This window comes from Rhincodon typus, chromosome 32 (genome assembly GCF_021869965.1).
Source record: "Rhincodon typus isolate 14 chromosome 32, sRhiTyp1.1, whole genome shotgun sequence".
Lineage (NCBI taxonomy): Eukaryota > Metazoa > Chordata > Chondrichthyes > Orectolobiformes > Rhincodontidae > Rhincodon > Rhincodon typus.
The window spans coordinates 7913957-7937268 of NC_063363.1; the positions used below are offsets into that span (position 1 = coordinate 7913957).

At 41.0% G+C, this 23312-nt stretch overlaps 1 protein-coding gene across 4 annotated transcripts in view; it reads left to right on the plus strand.

Moving 5' to 3' along the window:
• LOC109912354 (centrosomal protein of 164 kDa) overlaps positions 1 to 23312 on the plus strand; it is a 191246-nt gene that overhangs the window by 61998 nt on the left and 105936 nt on the right. For all 4 annotated transcript variants that reach the window (XM_048615635.1, XM_048615638.1, XM_048615636.1 and 1 more), the window contains 2 exons: positions 18842 to 19009; positions 20989 to 21102. In XM_048615635.1, coding sequence (XP_048471592.1) covers positions 18842 to 19009; positions 20989 to 21102 — 282 coding nt within the window. The remainder of the gene's footprint in view (positions 1 to 18841; positions 19010 to 20988; positions 21103 to 23312) is intronic.

Below are 23312 nucleotides of genomic sequence, written 5' to 3' on the forward strand. Positions count from 1 at the left end.
GGGGGGGGGGGGGGGGGGGGGGGGGGGGGGGGGGGGGGGGAAGAGAGTGTGTGTGTGTGTGTGTGTGTGTGTGCGCGCGAGGGACAGACTGTGTGTGCATGCACGCGTGCGAGAGAGAGACATACTGCGTACACACGCGCACACGAGAGAGACAGTCTGTGTGTCTGCGCACATGTGCGTGTGAGAGAGAGACAGACTGTGTGTGTGTGCGTGTGAGAGAGAGGAAGAGACAGACTGTGTGTGTATGTGTGTGTGTGAGAGAGAGAGAGAGAGTCTGTGTGTGAGTGTGTGTGCATGAAAGTATGTGTGTGTTTGTGTGAGTGAGAGTGGGTGGGTGTGAGTGTGCGTGTGCGTGGGTTGGAGAGTGTTTGTGTGCATGTGTGGGGGGGAGAGTGTGTGTGTGCATGTGTGTGGGAGGGAGAGTATGTGTTTGCACGTGCATGTGGGGGGGCTGCATGTGTGTGATGGGGTGTGTGTGTGTTTGTGTGTGTGAGAGGGAGTGTGTGCGTATGTGTGAGGGAGTGTGCGTGCGCGTGTGAGGGAGAGACGGACAGTGTTTGTGCGCGCGTGAGAGAGAGCGAGAGACGGACTGTGTGTGTGTACGCACGAGAGAGTCACAGACTATATGCGTGTGCGAGAAATAGACTGTGTATTTGTGCACACACGAGAGACAGACTGTGTGTGTGTGACCGCACGTGAGAGACAGACTGTGTGTGTGAGCGCGCACGTGAGAGAGATAGACGGACAGTGTGTGTGCGCGCACGCGAAAGAGAGAGTTGCACTGTGTGTGTGTGCGCATGAGAGAGACGGCTGAGAGATGGACTGTGTGTGCACGCGCACACAAGAGATGGACTGTGTGTGTGTGCGAGCGACGGATTATATGTGTGCTAGAGAGACAGACTGTATGCACGTGCGCAACAGACAGACTGTGTGTGTGAGTGAGCGTGAGAGACGGACTGTGTGTGTGAGTGAGCGCGAGAGACAGACTGTGTGTGTGTGTGTAGCGGGGGGGTGGGTGGGTAGGTATGGGCAGAGAGAGACTGTGAGGGTGTGAGTGCGCATATAGAAGTGTGTGTGAGTGAGAGAGAAAGGGTGCGTGTGTAAGAGTGTGTGAGAGAGAGGGTGTGTGTGAGTGTAAGAGTGTTTGTGCATATGTGTGAGAATGTGGGGGAGAAGAGAGAGGGTGTGTGTATTTAAACGAGCGACAACACACTGCAGCAACCCTGACCTACGCCAAAACGAAGAAGAATACCTCTACCAAGTATTTAAGGACAATGGATACCCGAACAGCTGGGTCCAACGATGCCTATCACACAAACAACAGGAAGATACAGTACGCCCTGACACACTCATCACTATACCATACATCAAGAACACATCCGAACTAACCACAAGACTCCTACGACCATTGGGCATCAGAGTGGCACACAAACCTACGTCACCCCTACACCAACTGCTAACTCGAACCAAAGGCCCCTTACCCACTATGGACAGAACCAACGTGATATATAAGATCCCATGCAAAGACTGCGACAAACAGTACATTGGACAGATAGGAAAGAAACTGGCCATAAGAATACGTGAACAACAACAAGCAACAAAAAGACATGACCAGCACTCACTCTGAATAAGGAGAATCACCAGTTCAATTGGGACAACATCAGGATCCTAGGACAGGCCAAACAGAGACAAGCACGGGAATTTCTAGAGGCCTCGTTCTCCACCAACAAGGCCATCAATAAACACATAGAATTAGACCCTAAATATACACTACTACGAAGAAAAACCGGAAATGAGGTAACCAATTCCGACTGACTCCAGAGTTTAAATACCAGGTGGGAAAACACAACAGCGCTTCATCGGAGGCTGCACAGATGATGTTACCCAGCAGGGTAATGAAACGTCTGCGAACTAACGAACCAGCTCGGCGAGCGAATCAACCACAGCACACTCTCTGTCTTTCTCTCACACACACATACACACACGTATGCATGCACACTCTCACTCTCACACACACCCTCTCTCTCTCTCTCTCACACACTCTCTCTCTCACAGACACACACACGCTCACACACATACACACTCACACCCTCTCTCCCGTCTCACACGCACACACTCTCACGCACGCGCACAAGCATGCACGCGCACACACACTCTCTCATGCGCGCGCACACTCATGTACACACTCTTTCTCACGCGCACACACTCACTCTCTTGCACACACACTAGCTGTCTTGCGCACACACTCACTGTCATGTGCACACACTCTGTCTCATGCACGCACACACCCTGTCTATCTCTCACACAGACTCACACAATCCCTCTCTCTTTCTCTGTCGCTCTCTCTCACGCACGAGCATGCGCACTGGCATGCACATGTGCACTCATGCTCATTCACACGTTCACACACACACACACACAGACACACACACACACACACACACTCTTCACTCTCTCTCACACTCTCTCTCACACTCTCTCTCACTCACAAACACAGACACACACAGACACACACACACACACACACACACAAACATGTGAATCTTTGGAGTGAATTTGTATTTGCAGATACATTTTATTTTGTTCAAAAAGCACACTACTTTTAGACAGTCAGTCAATATGGTGTGTTATAAGTTCCTACTTTACAAATAAAACCAGCCTTGACTCCAAACTAAAACACCAACAGATTCTAAACAAGGTCTCACACCTAACATGCATTGTCTGACCTAAAATGTCACCTCTTCTTTACACTGATAAAACCTTTAGTTCTCTCAGGATTGTAACTTGAAAGGAATTCGGGGATTTACATACACATAATAATCAATTAAAACCTTTTAACTTACTAAAGATTTAACAGCATTTTAGGTTTGTTTAATACAACCTTATCAATGATGTGAACCTTTGATCTTTTACTTATAAATCTTTACTTATAAATTCTGTGTCTGATACTACCTCTCTCATAAACACCTTAATGAGGTCTGAGGCTCTGAAAGCTTGTGTTTCAAATAAGTCTGTTGGACTATAACCTGGTGTCGTGTGATTTCTAATCTTGGTGGTTGACATTGAAATCCCCTACCCAAAGTCCATTCTGTGCCATTGCCACCCTCAGTGCTTACGAATGAAGTCCAAATGGCCAGTCAGTGTGCAAGAATGTTTAAGCCCTCTCTAAACAATCATATATAATAATTAGTTCATCCACTTCACCAACACCTTCCACCCCAACCTTAAGTTTACCTGGACCATCTCTAATACCTCTCTCTCCTTCCTGGACCTCTCTGTCTCCATCTCGGGCAACCTAGAAACCGATATCCATTTCAAGCCCACCGACTCCCACAGCTACCTAGAATATACCTCCTCCCACCCACCTTTCTGCAAAAATGCCATCCCCTATTCCCAATTCCTTCGCCTCCGCCGCATCTGCTCCCAGGATGAGGCATTCCACTCCCGTACATCTCAGTTGTCCTCGTTTTTCAAGGACCATAACTTCCCCCCCTCAGTGGTCGAAAACGCCCTCAACCGTGTCTCCCACATTTTCCGCACCTCATCCCTCACACCCCGTCCACGCAATAAGAACCAAAAAAGAATCCCCCTCGTCCTCACATACCACCCCACCAACCTCCGGATCCTCCGACACTTCCGCCATCTGCAATCCGATCCCACCACCAAAGACATCTTTCCCTCCCCACCCTTATCTGCTTTCCGGAGGAACCACTCTCTCCGCTCCACACTCCCCTCCAGCCCCACCATACCTGGCACTTTTCCCTGCAACCGCAGGAAGTGCTACACCTGCCCCCATACCTCCTCCCTCACCCCCATCCCAGGCCCCAAGAAGACTTTCCACATCAAGCAGATGTTCACCTGCACATCTGCCAATGTGGTATACTGCATCCGCTGTACCCGTTGTGGCCTTCTCTACATCGGGGAAACCAAGCGGAGGCTCGGGGACTGCTTTGCAGAACACCTACGCTCAGTTCGCAATAAACAACTGCGCCTCCCAGTCGCGAACCATTTCAACTCCCCCTCCCATTCCTCAAACGACATGTCCATCCTGGGCCTCCTGCAGTGCCACAACGATGCCACCCGAAGGTTGCAGGAACAGCAACTCATATTCCGCTTGGGAACCCTGCAGCCCAATGGTATCAATGTGGATTTCACAATCTTCAAAATCTCCCCTCCCTCTACCGCATCCCAAAACCAGTCCAGCTCGTCCCCGCCTCCCTAACCTGTTCTTCCTCCCACCTATCCTCTCCTCCCACCTCAAGCCGCACTCCCATCTCCTACCTACTAACCTCATCCCGCCCCCTTGACCTGTCCGTCCTCCCTGGACTGACCTATCCCCTCCCTAACTCCCCACCTACACTCACCTTTACTGGCTCCATCCCCGCCTCTTCGACCTGTTTGTTTCCTCTTCACCAATCCTCTCCTCTATCCATCTTCTATCCGCCTCCTCCTCTCTCCCTATTTATTTCAGAACCCCCTTCCCCTCCCCCATTTCTGATGAAGGGTCTAGGCCCGAAACGTCAGCCTTTCTGCTCCTATGATGCTGCTTAGCCTGCTGTGTTCATCCAGCTCTGCACCTTGTTGTCTCATACATAATAACTGCTGGGGATCTAAAGCAGAAATCATTGCAAATACACGGCAGGTCAGTTAGCATCTTCGGAAAAAAAAATGTCTTAATGTCTCACCCACTGACCCTTTCCAAGAACAGTTCCAGTTAAATGGTGTATTTTGTTATGCTAAGTCCTGGTCATTTCAGAGTTTTTGAGCATGGTATCTGAATTTTAATATTTTATTCAAAGTGGTCACCTGCTTGAATAGAATTAGTATGTAAATGTGATGTGAGTTTAGAATGCTGTAATGGGTGTTGTAGTAGGATTGGTTCTTCGTGAAATATTAATAATTTTATCCATGCAAAAACAGAACTTCATAACCCTCCTGTAAGGGTTGCTGGAGTAAATGCCTTTATGATAAGCAAATATAATTCTTGTTAAATTCTTCATGTCTCTCTTGCAGACTCACCGTGATTCCTTAATTAAGGTATGCTGTCTGCAATTACAGTGAGAGAGTCATAGATTTCCTATTCTGCATTCATGTTGCTGGTTTAATTTATTAACAACACTTCATTGTAGTTCTGGTACTAAAGCAACGGAGCGAAAGTGGATGGGAGTTGCAAAACTGACAATGAATATGTTTATATCACGGATTCATATTCCATATTACATTGGAATATTTATTAGAACCACTACATTTGATGTTGTTCACTAAACATACTTGTACATCTCGAGCTGTACCTATATTTTGTAACACTTAATATATATGCCCTGTTTCTGCTAATGTCTCATATTCTGCTGAGAGGATGAGCTGGTGACTTCTCCCTGGCTCTGTCTCAATAAAATTAGGGAAATATAGCAAAAAGCTTGCAATGACTCTCCAGTCATCCTTTTCTCTCCCTGTATCCCCCAGTCCACGGTCATCACTCATGTGAAAGCTTTGACAACGAATGTTGGCAAGCTATTCAATCATGTTGGTGGTAGGGAGGGAACAGCATTACAGCTGAGTTCAATCTTGAATACAATGGAAATAGGAATTTTGACTTTGTTTTATATGATTTTAGTTGGAGTAAATTCATATTTAAAATTGCATCACCCAGTTTTGTCTCTATCTGTTCAGTAGTTCCTTAGTTTAGTGAGATTAGTACATAATTGGCTATAACAATACCGCAAAACCTTGTAATTATGTAGTGCTTTCTAATATAGGAAAAGATCCCACAGAAATGAAATCAGGCAAAATTGACACACACAGAAAACAAAGATATATGGGAGGATTTTGTTAAAAGATTAAAATTTTTGTCAAAGATAATCAGTTTTAGAGAGAGGTAAAGAGGTTCAGGGAGGGAAGTTAAGAGTTTAGAGCCAAAATGTTTGAAAGCATAGCTGCCAACATTGGAGGAGTAAAGCTAACATGAAACAAGATTCAAGAGTAGGCTGTTAACAATAAAACGGTAGCAAAAGGAGGAATAGTGCCGATTAGTGACCAAAAAAGGTACCAACACATGTGGGTAAAGTGTGTACCTGATACACTAAATGAGCACTTTACATCTGCCTTTATCAAGGAAGCTGCCACAGAAATAATGAAAGAGAAGGTAGTTGAGCCACATGATGTGGTAAAAACTGATAATGAGGAGGTACAAGAGAAACTGGCTGTTCTTAAAGTTGTCAAATGATCAATGAAAAATAGGGTGTAAGCAATGGCTTGCACTGGTTCACAAATTTAATGTGAATCTGGGACAGCCATTTCTGTTTGCAAAATCAGGTAATTTACTGTTCTGATGGCAGCATCCATAACTGAAGCGACCCTTTGAAGACTGCTGACCTAGTGCCTGAGACTACCTACCCCAACATATTGGATGCAATTGCCAGGTCTTGTGTTTCCATATATGTTATAACAGTTGTGGTACACTTTTAAATGGTCAAACCAGTTTATGCATTTTTTTAACGCATGTACTGTTAGCATATTATCAATCTTATGATCCTTTTATTTTTGTTTGTAAATAAATCTGGAGGAGTAATTTTGGCTTATTTGATAGTGATGTAGCAAGGTGGTAATTTTCTGTCTTCAGAAACATAAGGTGAACTTTCTATATATTTTTCAGTAGCCAATTTCCCACTTGTCAAGTTAAAATGTTCAGGTTCTTGTAACCAAAGCTTGGGCTACACAAATCTGATACAGCATAAAGATGCATGTTTCGGTTCACAAGTGACTTTATGTGTGTTTGGAAGCAACAAACATAAGAGAAGTTTTGGTAGGAGGTCAGGTTGATGGAGATAATAAGATGCAAGACTGCCAACTATATAATGAAATTCTCAGGATCTCTATGTGATAGAAGTAATGAGCTGATATTTTTGCTTTAATTTAAATCTTTCCAGTGTAGGAGAAGTAAGATCAACTGTAGCAGCCTTTTGTATCCTTTGCTATCATCTAACGTGAATTTGAGAGTTTCCTGGTCTGTGTGGCTCAGTCTAACAGTTGGTGGTTCATCGAGTGAAAATGAAAGGGGAAGAGTGTTTTGAGAAATAAGATCTTTGAATTTGTAATGTTATAAAGAGTAGCAATTGTGGTTCCAGTTAGTTTCCTGATAGAGGTTCCAACAATGCGATAAAAAACTGAACTCCTATTCAAGAACTATTTGTTTTAGAGAATAATTCTGGATAAAGGAGTCATGCCCAGTTTTTGTTTCCCTGCATCAATACTCAATATCACAGCAATTAAAGTGCCTCTGAATGCTTTACAGATGCAGTCAGATGATGCTATGCATAGATTACTTTTTTAATTCTCTTTTGAACTAAATCCTGCAAATACACAGAATTCTTGTCTGTAAACCTGGAGTTTGGGAATAAAATTGAGGATTAACCTACTATACTGATCTGACAAGATTGATATTTAAATATCAGCCTTGCTGTAAAATCCTTATGCCAGCTCATACAAACCTATATTGTCTTAATTATGTGGTGGAGAAATGTTTATTAATTTAAAAAAATATTTATTGTGCTCTTTAATCATTGTGAGAGTGTTGAAACAAAATAATCAGAATCTTGTCTTTAGAAAACATTTTCACTGGTGGAAAATTATCTGTATTATCAGCATAAATTAAAATTTCAGCTTGATTGGGCTTCATTAGTGCAGCATCATCAGACAGCATTAATCTCCCTGGTCTAGGCGCTGAAGCTGACTTGCTTGCTGCTTCATAAATGGTACACCACAAAGCTTGATGCAGTACGCCTCATAATACCTTGCTGCTTTGCACAGTAATTTGGGACACTCAGCCGATTGAGAGTTTACGACAAAGTGTGAGGGGGATCCTTCTTCATCTGCTCCCTTCCCCCCAAACACCATATGTCCCAGCCTGCCTTCATGCGCATTTTTTATGAGAATCTGCTATAATTTTCCACAAAACAATAGTCTTCACCGCTTAGTTTTGAGTTTTTCTTTAAATGACACACTGTATTCACTCTTATCACAAGATGTTTTTGTACTCCTTGCCATAAACTGCTGTCATTTGACAGCAGAAGCATGATGATGTGTTTGTTGTAAAGTGAATTTAATGTGCACTAATGTATCAGCAGCAAGAACCTGGTTTTGTTATATGAGCTTTACAGCAAACACCACAGATAGAGTTGACATATTTGATAACACTTTTTGTGTTTAGCAGTGCCACATTTAATATCAATTAACTGTTACTATGCCCATGTGTATGAGTGGAATTTATAGCAAACGTCTTTGTAGCTGAAAAGTTAAAATATTTGTACTCTGAATGAAATCAGATACTTACATAATTGATTAATTTAATTTCATTTACAACAACAAATAAATCTCTCTTTTGACTCTTCACAACACTTTTACTTTCCAGACCTTGTAATATCCTTGGCCAGTCTCCATTCCCTGATATAGAGGTTCTCTGTGGGCGGACCTTTAAGTATTGTGAGAGCAGACTAATTCTTTTTAAATGTATCTGGGATCAGAGGAACTTAGTGGCACAGGCTAGTTTTACCTTCCTCTGATTATGATATGACTAAGATACTAGCATTGCATTTTTGGTTGATGGTGAGCATGCACCTTCCACTTGTGCGATGGATTGAAGTAGCATATCCATACTAGGCATATTTAATATTAAATGAAATGTGTGCTTTGAATTGCTCATATTTCCTGAGCAAATCTTCATACCTCATTTGGATAATTCCGCATTCACTATTACATCACTCATCAATCAAAGCATTTGTGGAATAATGTAACTCAAATTATTTCCAAAATAATGGTACCACAGTTTGTGGATTTAGAAAAATCCATTGCTTCATTGGTGCTACAAATGAGGTTGAAGTGTTTTAATTCTGCGTTTGAACTTAAATCCAGTCAGATTCATGGGTTGGAAGTCTCTTCCAATATTCTGCAGGACTATTCATATTGAAAGAGTAGGTTCAACCTAGTTCACCATTGGCAATCTCATTTAGAGAGAGCCACAAATATATTTACTATATGAATGGTTCCCTGACTCTGTCGTAGCAAATGGAAACCTTTATTCCATATTTGACCAACGATATCCTTGATCTCATAATTCTTGATTTTTGTAGTGAAGTCTTGAAGTTGCCAACCTTTCACCATGGATCTGTCTGATCAGAAGTCTAAATTTGAAGACTATTCTGCAAGTGGAATTTCACTTAAAGTTCAAGACTATAGGCTTTTTTTAAAAGCAAGAAATTGCAGTTTAGATCTTACAAATAAGAGGAAGCTAACTCTCAAAATTGTGGCATATATTTTTGCTAATTTATGTCAGGATCCCACGAGGCTGGCAGTTCATGGATTCTTTTTAACCAATCTCTTGGTTTACAAAATGCTCGTTAGCTCAAACTAGATCATATAAGTTAACAATGCTAATATTTTCCATGAGGATAATTTCATGAATTATCAAGAGAGTAACTTGCAGGGATGCACCTACAGTCACTATGCGGGACTTCTGCAACTGTTGCACTTTACCATTTCTACTGAGGCCAGGTGAATCAAACTAGAGCTAGAACCTCAGCCTATGTTAATAAGCACATGTCATATGTACAGATGTCATTGTACTCTAATCTACAATTGGACTTGTAATTATAGAAATATAGTAACGGGAGGAGGCTATTCAGCCCTTCGAGTCTGTTCAACCATTCAATGAGATTGGGGCTGGTCTGTGGTCTAACTCCATAGGCCTGTCTTTGGCCCATATCCCTTAATTTTGTGTTAAGCAAATGTATTATCATTCTCAGATTTTATAAATACTATCGGGGTCAGAACGTAGGTGTCCATTTTAGTGCCTGTGTCCAGTATGTTTACATGTAGGTAATGTATGTTTTCTTTCTCTGTGTGAGTGTCCCAATTTCTGTAAATAATTCCAACTTTTGCAACCAAGTCCAGAGGGATGAATAAATTCCTCCCTTTGTTTTTACTCACAAAGTTGGCATAACAGAGTATTAAATTTTTAAACAGATGTTTTATTCCCCATTCAGTATGTACTCGAGCATGTATTAAAGCTGTGAAGAAACAAACAGATCTGAGTTAATCAAAATTATGAATTTTAAGTATTGTAAACTCGTTGAGGTAAAGTATAAATTTTCTTTAAAACACAAAAGCTTGTCCTGAATCCTGTGACATAGTGTGCGCACACACACATATGCACACACACGCACACACCACATGTAAACATAAATGTGTAAGCAAACAGGAAAATAGTACAGGGTGGAGGGAGTATAACTGAAAAAAACTAAAGTTCTTAGGTGAAGGAACTATGCATTTTGATGTTGATCTTGAAGTTCTGGAAGAGTTTGAAGCTTGTTCTTCTGAAGAGTCTTTTCAAATTACAGTCAGTCCTTTTTCCAGAGTGGATGCTATGATGCTTGGAGTTCCTTTTTGTTTTTAAATTCTTTAAGTTCTTTGTCTCTGTGATGTATTTCAACTTGAGAAATTGTAGAGTGAGGAAATGCTATTGCATTCTGTGAGGAAGCTTTCTTTAATATTTTACTGCATGTTCTTGGATTCTGCTGCAAACTCACAAGCTTATAAACATTGTTTTCCTTAGAGGGTTTTGTTTTGTGTGGATACTGGGTATCTACAATGGTGACCATTCATTTTTTGCCATGTTTCAATTGTCCATGGTCAGAGTTTCTGAATTACACTTCAATATCGATAGAAGTGTTTCTGTACTTCCCTTTGCAGAATGAGTTTGGGAAGATGGCCTTTGTTCCGCCAATATGTGTGAAGTCTTGTCCACCGAGACATTTAAAGGTCACATTGTAGATTCCAGATGATGAATTTGAATGTTCATGCACCCTTGGATTAATTAATTACCCTCAGATAGCCTTTTCAGGGTATGATGGACAGATTCAGCCATGTTATTTAGACATTACCTTGTTAATTCCTGTTAAGCTTGGCTACTTTCGGGAAGCCATATTATAATGTCCCAGTTTATTTTTAACTCTTCTGTCTCAAACCAAAGTCCAGTGCTTTTGAGTTCAAGATCTTTGAGATTTAAAATCAGCCATCCATATTTTGTACAGTCGTGTCACAGTAGAAAGCTTGTTGTGAGTTTTAAAATAAAGATGTTCATTTATCGTCACATTCTTTAATCTATATTTTAAAGGTAAAGTCTCAATCCTGGATGGTTCTTACAAACTCTGCTCCATCTAAGCCTCTTCCATGAAGTGAATCCCAGTCAATACAGGGGAAGTTAAAATCACCCACCACAACAATCCTTCTGTTTTTACATCTTTTTAAAATCTGTCTACATATTCTCTCCTCTATCTCCCGCTGGCTGTAGGGAGGCCTGTAGCATACCCCCAGCATTGTGATTTCACCTTTCCTATTCCTGAGTTCTGCCCATACTGCCTCGCTTTATGAGTCTTCTGATGTATTCTCCCTTAGCTGTGAGATACTCCTTTACCAGTAATGCAACTCTTCCGCCCCTTTTATATTCCTTTCTATCACACCTGAAACATCTAAATCCTGGGACATTCCGCTGCCAGTCCTGTCCCTCTTTCAGCTAAATCTCTGTAATTGTAACAATGTCATAGTTCCAAATACTGACCAACACTGAGTTTATCTACTTTGCTAATTATACTTATTGTATTGAAAGAGATGCATTTCAGACATCTTATTTGCTTTTTCCAACAGCATTTCCCTGCCTGTTCTTAGTTATGTTTGCCCTGGTTTCTACCTCTCCCTCAATTTCTGCATCTACTGCCCTACTCTGGTTCCTATCCCCCTGCCACACTGGTTTAATTCCTCCCCAACCACTCTACCAAGTACCAGTCCCGATCCTGCCCAGGTATAACCCGTCCAGTTTGTACAGGTCCCGCCTCCTCTTGAACTGTTTCTAATGCCCCACCAATCTGACACCCTACCCCTCACACCATGTTTTCAGCCACGTATTCATCCTATATATCCTGCTGTTTCTACTCTGAGTAGCTCGTGGCACTGAGATAACTACCTTTGAGGTCCTACATTTCAACTTTCTTCCTAGTTTTCTATATTCTGATTTTAGGACCTCAACCCTTTTTTTTTAAGCTATGTCATTAAGTACCAATGTGTACCACGACCACTGGCTGTTTGCTGTCCCCCTCCAGAATGCCCTGCAACCGCTCCAAGACATCCAGGACCCTAGCATCAAGGAAGCAACACACCAAATGGACTCTTGTTTGCAGCCACAGAAATGCCTATCTATTCCCCTTATGATTGAATCCCCTAGAACTAAAGCATTTCTATGACTATTTCTCCTTCCCTCTGCAGAAGAGCCAACCATGGTGCCATGAATTTGGCTGTTACTATTATCCCCTGAGAGGCCATTTCCCTCAACAGTATCCAAAACGGTGTATCTGTTTTGCAGGGCAATGGCCACAGGAGGTTCCTGCACTACCTGCTTAGCCCTCCTGCTCTGCCTGGTGGTCACCCATTCTCTTCCTGGCTATGGAGTCTGAATCTGCGGTATGACCGCCTCTGTACGTGCTAACCACAATACTCTCCGCTTCGCGAATGCTCTACAGCGTCCCCAGATGCCACTCCAACTCCGAAACTCAGGCTTCCAGAAGCTGCAGCTGGAGACACTTCTTGCACACATGCGGGTCCCGGTTTCCCAGCTTTTTGCCCAGTTTCCCATATCGAGCAAAAGGAGCAGACTACGATTTGGAGCTCTTCTGTCATGTCTTACCCCTTTAACTTAATTAATCTTTACAATGTCAAATACATTTTTTTCACTTCTGATGCGCTGTGTTCCAATAACAACTTCTCAAAGCTTACCTGCCACGCACCAGCAACAGTTTCCAGAAGCTGTTTAGGCTCGTGCTCCTTTACCCACTGGAACTCTTGCTGCTGACTTCTTCTGACAATGTTCTGTCTCTTCACCTCTGAACTTTGCCTCTCTCTTTTTTTTGGTTAGAGGAGAAAGGACGGATGGAAACACTACAGTAATGTAATGTTTGGGGCTAACCGTTCCTCAACAGCAGATTCTTCTACAGTACCCTTCACATCTGCACTAACTGCGAAGTCCACTCCCAGAATGGGGATAACTATTTTGGTGATGTTTCAGTCTTCGAAAAGAATTCCCTGGATGGCTGTGAATGTCTGTATTTAATTAGATATTGTTTCAGATTCAGGATTTCTTGCTGCTCAACATATCATAGGACATTTGATCCTCTGTGGCGTCTTCAATAGCCTATAATCAAGATTTTATTGGCTGAAAGTTCATAATATATTGGAACATGGCAATGCAAAGACTGAGTTTAATGTTGCACAATAAATAGGAAGTACTGAGTAACAAGGAATGTTTCCACAGAGCTAATCTCACTGGAGAATCCCAGTCATAAACTGTAAAAGCAAAATTTGAGTGATTTATTGTCTTGTAAACCCAGCAATGGGGCTAGAGATTAAAAATTACTGTTAACAAAACCATAATTAATTACCTTGCTCAATCTACTATTTTAAATAGATGAATACGTTTACGGACTATGAAATGCCGTGCAATGTCATGCAGGTACATTATGTATTTTTCAGCTGTTATTGTTACCAATAATTTCAAGCCTTAAAGCTCCCCTGACACCCTTGCTAGTGGATAAAACCAATGCCCGGTATATCAATTAACCAGGTAATCCACGATGCTCCAGAGACGTCTTGGTGAGCACAGGTATTCAGATTAGGTTCAATGACAATGGAGAAAAATCAACCAGTGCCTGACTAATGTACACTGACCCTTCTTATAAAGTCCATTTATGTAGAGATTGGGGAAGGCAATATCCAGCTTGGCTATGGTGAATATTTTTCTGGCATTTTCTGGCTCAACTTGTACTTGAGGTGTAACTTTTAAGTGAGATGGAAATAATTGCAGTTTGCAAATTGCAACAATTGCAAACTGTAAGTGACGGGTTTGGGGCTAATGTTGTGAAACTCCTATACAGCATTCTGGGTAAGGAATTGGAGGCAAATTCCCAAATCTTTTGAGATGGTTGGAGAGATGTGGATTTCAGTATCGGATGAGCTGAATGACTTCTCATCTATGGCTGTTATTCTGAAAGCTTAAGTAGAAGAATAAAAGACTTTTGGTGCCAGCAGAAATGTATTGAAATAGGTCTTGTGTCCTGGCCATCAAGGTATGGGGCAGGCCTGATAGACCAGCATGATTTTTTTCTGCCTGTCAATTATATAAGAGTCCATTCCTTCGGGGAAAGAGAGATGGAGAGAAGCTTATTGAATGTAAAAAGTTAAGAACTGATTTCCTATACTAACCAAGACACTGAAAATAAGATGAAGCATATTATATTAGAACTGTATATACAATACTGATTAGACTATATTTCAGTATTGCTTATAGTTCTGCTCACTGTATCAAAGGAAAGATGTGCTTGTACTCAAGGATGCAGAGGAGGTTTGCAAGAATGTTGCCAGGACTGGAAGATTTAGCTGAAAGGAAAGATTGAATAAGTTGGAGTTGTTTTCTTTCACACTTAGGAGGCTGACAAGTGGTTTAATTGAGAATTGTGACCTGCAGTGATATGGACCTAATGCAAGAAAGTGGCACAAGACTGGGAATCTCTTCATCCACTGGCACAGGCATGATGCACCAAGTAGCTTCCTTCTGTGTCACAAATTTCGATGATTTCTATGAATTATATCCACTTTATACTTCACCATTTTAAGATGCTGACAGGCTTAGCCCAAGTTGCCTTTCTTGCACCTGTAGTGTGTAAGGCCAGGAGGTTGAAATTCCATATGTGTAATTCTGTAACTTTGAGTAATAAATGAAGTCACACTTCATTGTCAAAGGGATATTTGTTTTGAGCTGGTGTTTTTCACTGCTAGCAGTTGTTATGCCAACATCAATGTCCGGCTTAATTTAGCCGACTCATAATTGCATCCTAATGTGCCGATTAAATTTACAGTGTTATTACTGCAAGATTGCAAGAACTTAATACGTAGTAAATTAATGGGAAATGACACTATCCTATGTAAAATATATAAAACAAATTTCAAAATGTCTGCCACATGAAATATTACACTGCAGTATTTAATGGATTCACTGAATGTGCAGCTCTGAGTAATATGTTGTCCACACTTTTAATTAATGATCAAACCTTTAAACTCTGTCTTTTTATACACAACTTTTCATGCATTTGTCTGTTATATACTGAGTTCTTGTAAGATATTTTGCAACGTTTTACCCTATTTGGAAAATGTTACTTTTGGTATCCAAATGTGAAACAAGTTTAACCCACACACCACAACTGCTTCAGGTTCAATGGCTGTCTGTGCTGAGGAAATTTATCTTCACTGAGGAAATAAGGGGGTGTAGATGCTACAATTAGCATCAGTACCTCTAGATCAGGAAGAGGGAAATGGAAGAACAATTCTGCTGATGGGTGCTGTCCACCAGACTTTGCTGGTAATGCACACCTGTGTTAAGTAAAGATATGAGCAGCTTCAGTTCTGATTCCTCTTCTCTCAGTGTCTGAACATTCTGCTGCTGCTTGCAGTCAAGATCTCATAGAAAGAATGATCGCTGAGGCATGGTACCAAATTCTGCCTGGTACAATTGGTAAGATGCAACATCAAAGAAATTAATATCTTTGGGTTACAAGGAAAGGGGGGAGAGGAGCAAATTGCCAATACTGATTTGATGATAAATTAATGTTCCGATGTGGTGAGCAAATCTAGTAGTGCATTAGTTTATATCCATATATTCAAATTTAAATGTACACTGAGCTGTGAGATGAGAGTTAGAACTTCTCCACAAAGCAGCAGTGTAAGAATTTCTTCGTGTGGAACTATGGTGGCGCTTTTTTTTTGTTTATTCTTCCATGGAATGTGAAAGCTGTTAGCCCAGCCAACATTTCTTGCCAATCCCCAAGTGGTGATGGTGAGTTGGGGTCTTGAACTGCTGTCGTCCATTGAGGGTAGGTGCTGTTAGAAAAGTATTTCTGGGATTTTGATTCAGTGACAGTGAGAGAACCACAATATAGTTCCACATGAGAATTGTCTGAGAGCTTAGAGAGAAATTTGCAGATGATAGCACATTTGAAGCAGAATAGGGATTGTGGCTTCTTGTCATCCCACCTTTCTACCAATGGTGGTGGTTATGGCAACCTACAGATGGGAAAGACAAATGTTATTAAAATGGAGACTAAGAAAATAACGTCGGTGTGAAACAAGATAAAATAAGTTCTTATGAGCATATCTGATTATCAGTTTGTGAATAATGAGGTATTGAAGTGACCCATTTAGATGATCAATTAGTAGATTAACATTTGCAAAGATGAGAAATTGAGGCCATTAATCTGTTACACGAGTGAACATCCTGCGTGTGGACTACATGATGACACACCAAAGAAAACATGAATGTTATTTATTAGTGTAGTTCAATTTTCCCTGCCAGTTTGTCATTTCAAAATTGAAACTTGTTTTAAAAAAGAATTGCACATACCAGTAATCCAAAACAACAGTAGAAAATTCTGCAAGCATTCCACAGGTCAGTGCAAAGAACAGATAAGCTGATGTTTAGGTTTTATCAATTATACTGTTATTACTGATCACAGATCAGTAGATTATTGCAAAATTGCCTCTGTTGCACTTTAGGTATACCATTGGCCAGCAATTCAGACTGTGGGAGTCAGGGTAGGCCTGTGTGCACATGTTTGTAATAATGTGCAGGTTCTGGGAAATGAACTTCAAATATTGTAACACATGATGGAAACCAAGGCTGCCACTTTCAGTCCAAAAAGTGCCCAGTCTACATCAAATTACCCTGGAAGTATTTGTTTGTATATTTGTACTATGCAATAGGAGCATGAGTGATATTTTTCATTAACAGGATGCAGACATTAAGTCCTTTTCGACCCATCTCCGGCACTTTCGCCCTCACCCCTCTCTTCCCTCCAAGAACAGTGATAGGGTCCCCTGATCCTCACCTACCATCCCAGCAGGATCCACATCTGAAGGTCCACTTCCCACATCTCCCCACACTTCCACAACCCCTTCCCACGCAATCGCAGAAGGTGTAACGCCTGCTTGTTCGTTTCCTCCCTCCTCACCATCCAAGACCCCAGACACACCTTCAGATGAAGTAGCAATTTACCTGCACTTTACTCAATCTAGTCTCCTGTATTCATTGTTTACAATTTGGAGTCCTCTACATTGATGACACTAAGCACATACTGGGTGACTGCTTTGCAGAATACTTACGTTCTGTCTGCAGAAATAACCCTGAACTTCCAGTTTCCTGCCACTTCTACACAGCACCATGTTTAGTGGCTGAAATCTCCGTCCTGGGTTTGCTGCAGTGCTGTAGCTAAGCTCAGTGCAAGCTGGAAGGACAATGCCTCATTTTCCACTTGGGGACCCTGCAGCCTTCATGGCTGAATATTGAGTTCAATAATTTAAGGACCTCAGCACCTTCTCCATCTCCTTACCCCAATCCTGATACACCAGGCCTTGTCATCACATGGACTGTTAACACAAACAACATACTGTCAGCTACCCATACATCCCAATTGACTGGTTGATTGTGGCAAACAACATATCCCTTCAGCTGTTTGCAACAAGCAGACCTTACTCAACCAGCTCATGCTTGCAAAACTGGGAAGATAATCGCCAACATTAGACATGATTTTGTCATCAGGCAGCATCTACTGACAATCCTGCATCTATCAAGAATCGAATTACATTACATCACAACCACTGGCTCACAATATGGCTCACTTATGCTTGCGAGAGTCAGCATATATTCATATTCGGGGCCAAGCCTGTGCAGGATAAAATAATTTGTTCAGGATTTGCACCTTTTCAATTAAATAAATCTTGCTACATTCCCCACAGTGTGTCTCAATCAGTCAGAATCCATTTGCAACCAATTATCACTGTATTTCGTATGCAGTTAAATTTTTGCTGCCTTTGAGATTTGATATTCTTGCATTTGTCCTGACGAGTGGAAGATGAGAACTTTCAATCACGTATCTTTTTCAGCAATACTCAAGTTCTGCTATCAAGTGACTGTTTAATTTTACATATGTTAAGAATGTAGGCAGGAACATGAAACACTAACTGATGAAGGGTCTAGGCCTGAAACGTCAGCCTTCCTGCTCCTATGATGCTGCTTGGCTTGCTGTGTTCATCCAGCTCTACACCTTGTTATCTTAAATTATCAATGAGTCGCTTCAGTGAAGTGTCCAGGAGATCAGACAAACTCCTCAAGCAGTCTGATACAGGATGTTCTGGAGGTTTTCCACTCAGTCCCAGGCTGAAACACACTTCCAGAATTCTACGTCAATGATGGAAGTACCATGTAAACGCACCTTTAAAGCCCTGCAAGCTCTGCTGTGATATCCCATGTGTATGAATAGACTTATAACATTCTGTCCCTCTACTCCCTTCGAATAATGGATACTGGGAAGGGTTTCGTAGAATTCAGCCTACACACTTGGGATTATATTCGAGCTGAAGTTAGAACCTTCAAGCAAAGGAATACAGAATAGAGGGAAAGTGAGTTGTTACAGACCTAACACAAAAATCCTCCTTTGAAGTTTCTGGTATAGACTCGATTGGCCAAATGGTCTCCATCTGTGCCGTATAGACTCTGAGAAGTAAGTGGAGGATGCCATTTCTTTAATTAACATTCTTGCTTTTGTGTGTGTGTGTCTGTGTGTGTGCGCGTGTGTGCGTGTGTGTGTGTGCGCACCACAAAATAAACTGTGTTTTATAAACCACAACAAGTCCATGTTGTGCTTTCAAAATTGTTGCAAATTTGTGACCCATTTTCTATTTCTATCTTTCTTAGATACTGGGTTTACAACCAAGTCTTGTCCAGGCACCTCAAGGAGGCCTTGCTCCCCTACGTGGCCTTGGAGAGTTCCCAGCAAGTACACTCTATGGTTCACTAAGCAATATATCTGGAACTACCGGGGGACGGATGAAGAGTACACTAGCAAGCTCTGCCACTTTCAGAGTAAGGAAAGTTTAATCAATATGGAAGACTGATTTTGTTTCACCACTGGAATTGTAATTTGAAATTAACTGTATATGTACCAATGGTAAAGAAAGAATGTAACAGATGACTGATCAAACATTAAGTGGACTGACTAGTGTCCAGTAAAGAACAAATTAGAGGTGCCTATGACAATAAGTTGAAAACATTTAAATTCACTATCCCCCTCTGTTTTAGCCTGGTAACTAATGTAAAATAGCTATAAAATCAGGACTGTCTCTCAAAACCAAGTGGTTGCAGTGAACTATTGCCTTATGTTCTTTAATGTTCTATCTATCTCTTCTTTGTATTAAGTTATTTTTCCCTTCTCCTATTAATTTTCTCACCTTGCCTCATTGTGTGGCATTGTCTTCTTGGGATGCAATTCACAAGTACTATACGTGCTCAGAAGTACCTTACTCCCTGGCTTATTTGGCATGCATGAGCTGAAGAGTGAGTATCAGCAGATATTTACCCACAGGTGGCATCACAGCTGTGTCCAATCTTATTTTCAGCACATATGCATTTTCCAGCAGGGAGCACAGGATATTGAAAGTGGAATCCTTGCTGATTTGTCCTTATCCACCTCGGAGGCTTTTTATAGCAAGCCTCTATACTGTTGTTCAACTGAGATTTGCTATCTCAGCACTGAGCAAAAAGTAAACTTTCATACTCTTCATGGTCCAGGTATTCAACTTCTTCATCAGCATTGTCCCTCTCTTAAAGAAGTGTGTATATTTTTATTTGAATTATGAGTATTAATGTTTGAATGCTAAAATTTCTATATACAAACTACTAACACAAATTATGAGGTACTTGAAATTGCAAGAATAGAAGGAACTCTTAAAAAGTGACATCCAGAAAAGAAAAGGTTAGTATTTCGAACATCTGATCACAGCTGAAAAGCTACAAACATCTCTTCCATTGGGCAAAGTAGAGGGCAATAGAAAGAGGTGTTGACTTAGGTGGAATTGGACAGTGGATGTCTTGGAGTTGTTACAGATGAGCTGGAGTGGATGTGTGAGGATGGATGCAAGACAGACAAACATGACACACCTTGATAGCATATCTCCTGGCAGGAGTAGCTTCAAGCAACGTTAATGATTACTTCATAGAAACCCTTGCAGCGCTTTGCTGAAACTGGAGTGTAATCAAACTGAACGAAAAGACACAACAGAAGAATTACACTAATTCATAGTATCTCTTGTTGATTTAGATTTTCTTAATGGGCTACCTGCAGGTTGATAAGAGCAATTGTTGGAGACCACAATGTTGTATTATTAACAACTCATGAGGAATTGGAAATGCATTTGAGGTTAAATGGGGCAAATAACATATTTCATATGAATGGAATGTATAAAGAGGGCATGGTATAAAAGTTTCAAACATTGGCCATTGCAGTGGTGAAATATGAATGACCCAATACCACAGGATCTTTACAGTGCAGAAGGAGGTCATTTGGCCTGTCATTGTCTTAAAATGACTGTTTGATGTAACAAGATGACTTAGTGCCATTCTCCTGCCCTTTTCGCATAAATCTGAATGTTATTTCTGTTTAAACAATCATCTAATGCCCTTTTGAATACCTTGGACGAACCTGCTTCCTCCAAATGAGGAAGTTCTAAATTGCTCAATGTAAGATCTGTTGGATGACTTATAGAGATTTGTAGTCTCCAATTTGCTGCTGATCATTTTTTTGTTGTTATTACATGAAATATTCAGCCCTAAAACTACTGCTGATGTGTGGAATTATTTCACACTTCTGTGTTTTTCACTCAACTGAATTCTCGTAACGTGTTGAAATGTTACAACTTCCGCACAAGGAAACACTGGGTCTATGTTGTATTCTGATGTGAAATAACATATTTTCATTGTAGTAGTAGCTTATTTTCATCAAGATGTTCTCATATTACTGCATATTAATAACCCTGTCCTGTCTTGGGGTGTGCGGGGTACTAAAGATCCCTAAAACAGGTGGCCTTACAACAAGTCTTCTGGGAGTAAAGCCTGAAGAGAAGATCTCCATGAACCTGGCAGACTTTAGCGAAGATGATGATGACCTGAGTGGAGAGAAGGTAAACACAGAAGTCTAATGGTCCATTGATTAAGCTAGTAGCTCAAAAGTGATGTTGCATTCTCACAATAGCAAACTGTCTTACCCACAATACATAATGACACAGTTGTAATATTCCTGGACTAATAACCCAGAAACCAGGCTGATGCTTCTTGGGACTTGAGTTCACTATGGCAACTGGTGAAATTTAAATTCAATCATTCCTGATAAAGATTTACAGTTGGAAGCTAGTTTAAGGATTGGTCATTGTGAAACTATCACTGATTGTAAATTCCCTTCTGGTTCACTAATATCCATTTAGGGAAAGGAATCTGCCATTCTTACCTTGTTTTGCCTACAGCAGTGTGGTTGACAGAATAAAATATTTATGGTGAATATGTCATTTCATGATTAATGTCTTTTCAGGACATAACGTCTGGTTTTGATAATTAAATTTGGATGTAAAAATTACTGAGAAACTCAAACACTCCCAAGATAATTGCCATTCAAGGCAAAATCTATATTTATTTAAAGAGGACAGAGGTGGACGTGTAAGCAGTAAGCAAGCTAACCCTTCCCTGAAGCTTGATATATCTGTCTTCATACAGGGTTTAGGTTATACACATAGATCATAGATCAAAGAAAGTTTGTTGTATACCTTAGCTGCCAGAACAAAGAGCATAGAGGCCTTTAAGAACCAGTGACGTTCTTGAGTTGGAACCACAAAACAGAATTTGTGTATGGGATTCACTCTTGGAAAGAAAAGTCCAATATGAACGTGGAATGAGAGGTGTCGGATCTGCCTGGTAAAACTAATGGAAGACATTGACAGTGGTATCCTTACAGAGAGAGAATGACCTCTGGAAGTCTAAATGCTAAACTAAGTAACTGAGGAGAACCAAAGTCTTTTTGAGTATTGTGTCCAGTTCTGTTACTGATCTGTTTTAGGAAGGATATGATTAAGTTGGAGAGGTTTCAGAAGAGATTTATCAGGATGTTGCTGGTATTGGAGAGTTTGAGTTATACGGAGAGGCTGGATAGGCTGGGACTATTTTTCACTGAAGCATAGGAGGCTGAGGGGTGACTATATAGAGGGTTATAAAATCACGAGGGGTATAGATAAAGTGAATAGCAGGTGTCTCTTCCCTAGGGTGAGGGATTTCAAGACAAGGAGGCATATTTTTAAGATGAAAGGAGAAAGATTTTAAAGAAATGAGGAGCAATTTTTTTTCTTTTTAAGAAAGTTGTTCGTGTGTGGAATGGATTTCCAGAGGAAGTGGTGGATGCAGATACAGTTATAATATTTAAAAGATATTTAGATAAGAATATGAATAGGAAATATGTGGAGGGATATTGGCCAAGCACAGACAGTTTAGCTGGTTGGCATGGACTGGTTGGACTGAAGGGTCTGTTTCTGTGCTGTATGACTCTGTGACTTTAAAATGAATTCTGAAGATCTGCTACATGTCGTGGTTTGGTCCCAGAAGAAGTGAAAGAACCCTCAAGATCCTGAAAATTATGGGGGAATTGAAATTAAAAACAGAACAGAAGGTGATCTGTTAAGATTTTCAGGTTTGAAGAATGTAGGTTTACAAAATATGGTGTTAAACTAGTAGAAATTGTTTTTTTAAATCCTTGTACAAAGTTTTTTGCATAAAATGTGATACCTTGTAGTGGAGCTCATTCATGAAATCGCCAGGAGTTTGGATTTCTTTGTTAAAAAGTTGATGGATTGAGATTGTAACAAATTAAATTGAATGAATCAACTAATTTGTGAGCTTGGACAAGAAAAATGCTGTGCTAGTAACCAGAATGACGTTTAAAAATCCATCTATTACACAGGGTTCTTTAGGGAAGGGAACCTGCCACCTCTATCTGTCTAAGCTGCACTGTAAATAACTCTGTTCCACACTCTGTGGTTGATTCTTGATGGTCAGGATGTCAGGACTTCACAAAAGAGGGGTATGTGGGGAGGAGGTCAGGATTCGTTTTTGGGTTTATGAACTCAGAGGCAGCAATGATTGCCTGTAGTGCTGCACCTTCCCATAACTGTCATCGGTCTCTGATGCCTGCTGTCATTTATCTTCCCAAACACCTCACCCAGGTATCACAGAAAGGATGCAAGAATTTTCAAGCCTTGAAATAGAAGCACGAGGGGATAAATTTTGGAAAACACTGCTCTAATAAGTGGCACAACCAGATGTAAAAGCATTATTCATGAGGAGGACCACT